General features: G+C 31.2%; 1 protein-coding gene across 1 annotated transcript; it reads left to right on the plus strand.

Annotated features, from left to right (window-relative positions):
- Window positions 1–2,205: 2,205 nt before the first annotated feature.
- Window positions 2,206–7,779, plus strand: PFD3 (prefoldin 3). The gene is made up of 6 exons (XM_068639867.1): window positions 2,206–2,427; window positions 4,311–4,368; window positions 5,109–5,180; window positions 6,514–6,633; window positions 6,720–6,821; window positions 7,398–7,779. The coding sequence occupies exons 1-6, from the start codon at window positions 2,255–2,257 to the stop codon at window positions 7,476–7,478; spliced, it is 606 nt and encodes a 201-aa protein (XP_068495968.1). The 5' UTR covers window positions 2,206–2,254; the 3' UTR covers window positions 7,479–7,779.
- The last annotated feature ends 896 nt before the right edge of the window (window positions 7,780–8,675 follow it).

Raw genomic sequence — 8,675 nt, forward strand, 5'->3', positions numbered from 1 at the left:
TATTGAAAGGTTTAACTACAAGATGGAATTTATGATGGCCCAAAAGGCCCATTAATGGTGTAAATCTGAAATAGAAATACGTGGCCTTCTCAAATGCTCCCGTATTTTTTTTAATTTACTATACGAGAAAGGAGGGAAATGCCACTTTTCTCTTTAGTAAAAACAATAAATTTACCGAAAATTTATTGGAAAAAAATGTAATTTTATTGAACATTTCGTACTTTTACCCTAAATGTTTAAAAAATAAATAAACAAAACATAAGCAATTGGTAAACTCTTTTGGCTTAGATATGTGTTCAACAAATACTTATTCTTACTTCTTTCTTCTATATTTGTTTCAATTCTCTATTTAGTATCATTTACACTTTTATTTTCCAATTTAGCATCTTTTTGTTTTTATTTCCCTATCTAGCACCTTTTTGTTTTTGTTTCCCTATCTAACACCTTTTTATTTTTTTTATTTTCCTCACCATTTCAAAAATAAATAAAATAATAATAAAATATTTTTTTATATATAATTTTAGTTTTGAATGCATTAAAAAATAAATATTTTTAATATTTAAAATAGTTAGAAATATAATTAATGAAAAAAGAAATAAGTTTTTACAAAATAAAAATAAATAAAAGTAATAAATTTAAAGTTTTTAGTTTAAAATTATTATTTTTAAGAATGAAGAAAATAAAGAATTAAACCCTACAACAATATAAAAGTTAAATCTATAAACATAAATTAGTATTTATTTTGATTATTATTGATGATGTAATCATGTTAATTTCAAGTAAAAAATACAGTACATAATTATAAAAAAAAAACAAAGTCAATTAGTATTAATTAATAGTTGACACACAAGTAATATTAAAGTGTTTACCTTAAATGCAAAATTCTAAAAAAAAAACTAATGCAAAATGTTACCCTTGATGTTTAAAAATGAGAAGAAAAAAAATGCAAAAATAAATAAGTCTAGAAAATAAAAACAACAACAATAAAATAAAAACAAAAAAAATTGAAATAAATAAAGAATGGCAGAAAAATAATAATAACTAAAAACATAAAATATATAAAATAAAGGCAAAACAAAATAAGATAAAGATAAAAAATATAAAAAAATATAAATAAGATAAATATAAGAGATATAAGATGATACTAAATAAGTATATGTTGATCATAAAAAGAAAAATAAATGAAAGATGATCATTCATTTAATATTTTCTTCAATTGTACATTAAATAGTTTGTGCGAAATGAAACATAATTAATGACGAGAAGTGCACAATCCAATAATTTTGGAAGAAGTTTTTTATGTGTGTCCTGGTGTTTGACAATATGAACATTTTTTTTTGTTCGATCATGTTGTTCTCTTATGTCCATATCAGTCCTTATTCAACTTGTTTTTTTTATAATTATATCCTGTATTTTATACTTGAAATTAACATGATTACATCATCAATAATAATAAAAATAAATACTAATTATGTTTATAGATTCAACTTTTATGTTGTTGTAGAGTTTAATTTTTTATTTTCTTCATTCTTAAAAAAATAATTTTTAAACTAAATATTTTAAATTTATTACTTTTTTATTTTTATTTTGTAAAAACTCATTTCTTTATTCATTAATTATATTTCTAATTATTTTAAACATTAAAAATATTTATTTTTTAATACATTCAAAATTAAAATTATAAAAAAAAATTAATTTATTTATTTTTTAAATGGTGCTAGATAGGGAAATAAAAAATAAAAGGGTGTTAGATAGGGAAATAAAAACAAAAGGATACTAGATAGGGAAATAAAAACAAAATGGTGCTAGATAAGAAAATAAAAGTGTAAATGGTGTTAGCTAGGGAATTTACCCTCTATATTTATTTTTAGTTATAATTTTAATTTTCAACTAAATATTTTTTTAAATTACTGACGTCAAGGCAAACATGTTCATAGAAATAAAAGTTTTAAACATAATATTTAATAATGTATCGAGATACAATTTTATACTTGAAAACAAACCTTCCTTTAAGTGTGGGATATTTTTTCTTATTTTTTAAGGATATGTTTAAATTTAAAATAAAATTTACCACAAAAAAATGAGTGATGCTAGTATAAAATAGGTGGTGTAAAAAGTAACTTTAAGAGGAGGAAAGAACCAAACTCGAGTATGGGCTTTGGTCGTGGCCTAATAGAAGTCCACGGTTGGACCCAAACTTAAACGACAACTGATAAAGCGTCGTGTTGTGTATTGCGGCGTGTGAGCGTCAACAATGGCTTCTTCGTCTTCAACATCGGGTTTGGGTTCGGGTTCGGGTTCAGGTTCAGGTTCGGCGCTGACGGAACGAAGAGGAATACCAGGGGCACAATTCGTGGAGGATGTCCAAACTTACCTCACTGAATCGGGCCTCGATGTTGGTTCAGCCCTCGCTTTTCTCCAAGAAAGGTTTTCATCTTTATTTTTCTCTTTTACTTTCTCATTTTCGACATTCTCGAAACCTGAAATTTTAAGGATCTGCTTACTATTTTCCTCTGGTTGTCTTGATAGTAAAAATCAGCTTCTATTGTTCGTTAGTAGAATTTTGGGATTGCATCAGTGTGGTAATCATCTCCAAGTTTAAGTTAGTTCTTAGCTAGATTAATCTGCATTTTTTCAGTGCCTTGTAGTTTTCCTTTATAAATGAGTATGGGACTCGAGTAAATGTGCTTAGATTTGACTGTGGTTGAGAAATGTGTGGGGTGTGTGACATAGTGATTGTCGATGGTGCGTGTGAAGTAATAAGATTTTCAAAAGAATGTGATAGAGTTAGAAAAATTGATGTGAGTTTATAAGTGGAGTTGGTAGGTATTTCTAAAGTTGATTGAATGGGAAATCAAGTATTTTTATGCAAAGGTAGGGAATAGGGATGACATAACAAGCTGAGCTGAAGAAGATCAATATGGGTGATTTTTAGGCTGGATCTTTTGGTCTGGATTTTGGAACGGGGAGAATTTGTGCATACAACAATAAAGCCTTATCTCAGTTGGTCAAGTTGCTACATGGGAGGAAATTTGTGCAACATTAAATGAATTATTACCTCGAAATGAGGAGAGGCTGAATGGTGTGGGAGTTATTTTGGATAAACAATCTCTGTTAAGCTACATGAAATTATAGTCTGTTTTTATTTTTGTTTCTGTGATATGAATAGTGGTTAATGAACAATGCAGCTTTTCATGTCATTTTAAGGTTGCAGTCCACGTGGTTCCCTTTTTAGATCTTTGGAACATGTCAATGCATGATGCTTAAATTGTGTACAATTTGATTAATAAAGTGTGCAATTTGTATAATCTAGCCATTTGTTAGGAGTTCCACATTGAGTAGGATAACTTATCTAATTTAATATTTGAACTTTGAGGCTCTTCCACCTAATGAACTAGTTTTTTGGGTTGGACTTTTCTTTTGTGCTTAAGTCCTACCAATTGGTGTGTTTATTGAGAGTTAAAGTACAGAAACTGATACCTAGCTGGATTAAGGGGCAAACTGAACACTAATAGGCGAGTGAAACAGTCAAAGATAAATTGACTGCCATTAGGTTGGTGTTGATTGGGTCGAAGCAGTTGTAGATGTTGGTCCTTCATGGAGGTGACAATGTTAAGAGTCTCACATTAAGTAGGATAAGCTACTTTATGTCATACTTAAGTCTCGTGTGACTTTCCCATCTTGTGGGCTAGTGTTTTGAGTTGGACTCTTCTCTTGTACGCTAGTCCTAACAATTATTATTAAATGGAATTTCTGCTCATGAACCTCTTTCCATCATTATTATTATTTCAATATGATGTGTTTAACTAGTAAACTAAATGGTATGTATGGTATTGATCTAAACTATTCTCCTTGGTATCTAACTCTTTAGTTATACCAAAATGTACCAATTTTTAACCCTGTACCCAATTTTCTTCTATTTTTAAATGTACCAAACATGGGAAAGGAATTAAATGTCCCTGTCATAGTTAAATGACAGTGGATTTTTTGGCAAATTCCCATAGGCAATCTGTGAAGGAAGGCCTGCAATGGCAGCTCCATAGGCTGCAATTATGTGTTTATGTGGCAGAATTTTGGCCATCCACCATTTGTAACACTGGTCTCCATTCTAATTTGTCTACCAAATGCTACTAATGTGTTAATTATGCAGAAATATTAAGTTTCTCTTGCTCTGAAAGATACTTTCAAAACCATAAGTTCATTTGGACACTGAAAGGAACACTTATATGTGAATATATTTCTAGTTTCCATGGTGAATGTACTTTCATTAGTGTTTGTATGAATTTGGATCTATCATATTTTCCTTGCAGACTTCAGCAATACAAGGTAGTAGAAATGAAGCTTCTTGCTCAGCAAAGGGATCTTCAGGTTTCATTTCCCTATATATCTAATAGATTATACTTTGTTATTTCTTGATAAGTTACAATGGGGCATGGTTATACGTTTATGTTATTATTGTTTTATTGGTATTTTGTCTGCGGGCTAGAAATATGAGGTAAAGAAACAGTTATTGTATTTTATGTTAGAATTAATAGCACCAGTTAAAACTTTAACCTGTCAAATATCAAGTGTGAATTTGACATTTTTATACCTGTTTAGGTGTCTGTTGGATGGGATCAAGCAAACTATTTTTCCTGTAACACATGATTAATATCATTCATCTTGGGTCTTGTGTCATGTGTCACGGTTCTAATTCTGTAGTTTTTGAAACATATATGGGATGTAACCAGAACAAACATGGGTTCACGCCTCATGGCTGAGTTCAGTTGCATTGATGTTATGTAGGATGATAGGTTTAGACTCCAATCTAAAGTTGTCATATATTTTGAATTTTGGCCATTCCTAACTGTCTAGGCTTCATACTTTGAAGTAGAATGCTGGTATAGAAAGAACTTAAAACAATCTTATTGATTTATTACCAATTGCTAGTTTTAAAATTTCAAGTAAAACAGGAAAATATGTTCCCTTTTTATTCTATTTTGGCAAAAAAAATGTAAACATAAAATGATTCATCTAAAGTTACTCTGAAGTGAGTATATCCAATATTTTTTTTGTTTAGGTATCTAACCAACCTATTGTAGTGACACTTTTGTTGTGGTTGTTGTCAGGCAAAGATACCAGATATTGAAAAGTGCTTAGACATTGTTGCTACATTGAAAGCTAAGAAGGGTACTGGTGAGGTTCGTGTGCATCCTGATCTTCTATAACAAACTATATCTTAACAAATTATAATAGTAAATGTTATTTAGGTAAAAGATACTTCTAGTTATTATTATCTTACAAAAGTGTCAAGATAGTAATGGTCAGATTAACTTTTATCAGACAGCTGAACTCTGAAATTGTATGCATCTTACTCTGTCAATACATATAGTTGTCCCGACAAAATATGCCATAATTTTTTTAATGTTGCTACATCCTCAAGACCTCCTGATTCCTCAATAGTATGCAAGCATTGCTCTAGTTTTATGGTCGTGACCATTGTTTAGATATATCCTTTATTTTCTTGTTGACAGCTAGCATGTAGTTTCCTTCTTTCCATGAAAAGTTGCCAGTTCAGGTCCCCATGCTTAATTGTTAGGCTTCATTGCTGCTGCTTATTCTAATTTTCTAGTTATATGGAATCTCTTTGTACATATGCTTTTGATTTATTTTTTGGTTATAGTTTTTATGTTAGATTTGTACTATATGATAAAACTCTTTGGGATTTGTGTATCGTCATCATCACCTAATAGTTGATTCCACATCTCAAGCTACTGGAATCTGCTTTTGTGTTATCCCTCATATCCTATAAGATTGATACCGTGATCAATCTTTTTCCTGATATAGAGAAGCAGTCCCAGTCCTAGATTCGACACACATACAAGAGTATTAATGTTTTTGCATGTACTTGAATGCCTTCACATTGTAGGCTCAAACATGTTAGATTCTTGCAGATACCAACCACAAATGTTTGGCTTTCATTTTTCTGGAGGATTCTCCATCACCAGTACTTTCATATATGTAAATCTGGCAGGTCTGAAACAACAAAGATGTGCAAAAGTTGTGCTTAGTTGTGTACTTTTGGGTTAGAAAGATTACGGTAGAGGAAACAGAGGAATAAAAGAAAAAATGATATAAAATGAACTCTATGAAAGGACTGACGATGGACTGATATCCATGTACAATAAAGAAGCTTTTGTTCATTGTATGCTAGGTTTTCATTTGTATTTGTGAGATTGCCTATGCGACCAATCCACTCTTGTGTGATTTTGGAATGCAGTTTTGGATATCACTGTCCCTCCAATCCCAGTTACCTCCCGTCCCACCCAAATTTCAGGCTCAATTGTTGTTAAGGAGTCCCAAGTTACTATTGTCAATCAATTTCTCATTATATTGCATGTCATTAAAAATTTAATATTGAGCATTTGTTCATACAACCTTTCTATTTCTAGTAATCTGTTTAAAGTTTTTACTGCAAGTGAAAATCATTAGTTATTTTACAAACTTAAGATTTGTATTTGAATTTAAATACAGGAACTTATTACTGATTTTGAAGTATCAGAAGGCATATATTCAAGAGCACGCATAGAAGAAACTGATTCGGTGTGCCTGTGGCTGGGAGCAAATGTTATGCTCGAATATTCATTAGAAGAGGTAATTGTATGTTAGTTTTTAGGTGTTATTTCTGTTCTTTGTTTCTTTTTCCCCCTGTATAAATAAAGTATATATTTCTGTTTCAGGCTACGGGTCTTCTACAGAAGAACCTGGATAATGCTAGAGCCAGTTTAGAAGTTCTGATTGCTGATCTTCAGTTCTTGAGGGACCAGGTGACAATCACTCAGGTCAGCTTGCTAACTAAGGGTTCCATATGCCTCTGCATTTTCCACACCTTCCCATTTAAAGCAAATAAACATAAGAACATTGAGCTTATATAGCAGCATGGCGACAGGCCGTTTAATGCCATTAAGGGAAGTTCTCAGCAGGAGGGACAGAATGTGAGAAAACATAAAAAAGGAAGTAGAAATTGAGATAAAAAGTTTCATTTCACTGGTTATTTTTTGGCAAAGAAAATGCGGAATTTTTATTTGGAATGGAAAAACAAATATATGAAAATTATTTAGTGTGGAAAAATACACTCACAAATAAACAATGAAAAACAGTGATTCATTTCCAGTCATTCCTTTGTTTTCTTTAAAAACAAGCGTACAATGATGCCCACTCAGCATTTTCTACCCTCTCATTTTCACATCTTCCTTCCATGCACATCTTATCTTTATATCATGAATTGACACTTGAACTGCTTTTTGTATCTTGTATAAATGTTGTTGAGAATGGGTATCGGTAATCCATCATCTAATCTTTTCACAGGGTTCTTAAAATAATTAATTTCAGTTATTGATATATATCTATTTTATCAGGTTACAATTGCTCGTGTGTATAATTGGGATGTGCATCAACGGAGAATTCAACCGGCTGCTACTCCAACTGCTCAAGAATAAAATGGATAATTTATTCACACCTAGATCTAAAATGTAGCGCTTATATATTTTCTTTAGAGTATGATTTTTATCTGTAGCTAGTTTATAGTTTATATAAATTGCGGGTTTCTCCCTGTCTCCACTTCCGGTTTCACCACAGTAGACACTAAGAGGAACTATGTTTATGTTGACTATTGTCTTGATCTCTTCTAAAATGCCCATATATTAGGTTGATGGGAAAGTTTTGTTTGGTGTGATCATATGGATATATTTTACTCTGTAATTCGGTTATACTTGTTTGAGTTTCTATTCCTGATGCTAATTTTAGTAGTCTCTGAGTAAGCCGAGTTCGAGTCCAAATTCTGTATCAGATAGATAATAAAGGCCCCACAGAAAGCTTCAATTGTGAATGAAATCCATAGACTAAACAACGCGGAATAAAACGGGACAAGACATCGCAAACAATTGCTCTCTAGTGGTGTCAATGTCATCTTATCTTTCCTCAAAGGAGTCGTAGATCTAGACGGTTTCTAATGAAATATTAAATTACCACTCTTAGTCATGGATGAGATGATTCCAGGTTTGATATATGATCCAGTCAACTGGTCTACTGATACAGTTTATGAAGTAACGGAATATTAGAAAAGTGAGCAATTCAGGATCTATTCTCAAAGCTCTACCTTTTTGAATGACATGATATACTTGTTTGGTTGAGCGGTGCTGTTCATGTCCTTAAACAGGTTTCTTTGTTGCTTTTAAGCGTTCACATCAAGTTGATACGCATACTGTTGGCTAAGTAGTTAATTTTTGGGCATAGACTTCACATGGGAACCCATTGATAATGGGTATCTGCGTTCTAAACATACCCTACCGATGTTAAGTGTGAAACAGAAAACCCAATAAGTTTAATGAGGTCGGCCTTTACTCATGAGGACACCTCAGTCCAATAGCCTGTGTGAATTGATCATGTTTGATTTAATGTAAGTAAAATCGGTTTTAAGAGATATGTTTATTATTTATCTAACAATCATATTTTAAACTAGTTTTAGCTTAACTAAACTCTCTGTATATGTCAGCAATGAATGAAAGATTTGAAATTAGAGTCAAAGTTTAAACTGCTGAATACACGTCAGTAATTTTAAAATTATCGTTTCCTGTTATAATCTATATCAAGTGTCTAACCATGTAATCTTTTATTGTATCTCCTTTTTAAATTTA

This window comes from Phaseolus vulgaris, chromosome 6 (assembly GCF_051622355.1).
Source record: "Phaseolus vulgaris cultivar YP4 chromosome 6, ASM5162235v1, whole genome shotgun sequence".
NCBI classification, from domain to species: domain Eukaryota; kingdom Viridiplantae; phylum Streptophyta; class Magnoliopsida; order Fabales; family Fabaceae; genus Phaseolus; species Phaseolus vulgaris.

Excerpts from the sequence above, each read along its gene's own strand:
- PFD3 (XM_068639867.1), top strand. The coding sequence starts at position 2,255 with ATGGCTTCTTCGTCTTCAACATCGGGTTTGGGTTCGGGTTCGGGTTCA. Across the intron at positions 5,181-6,513 it reads CTAAGAAGGGTACTGGTGAG|GAACTTATTACTGATTTTGA; the intron begins GTTCGTGTGCAT and ends ATTTAAATACAG. Across the intron at positions 6,822-7,397 it reads ACCAGGTGACAATCACTCAG|GTTACAATTGCTCGTGTGTA; the intron begins GTCAGCTTGCTA and ends CTATTTTATCAG.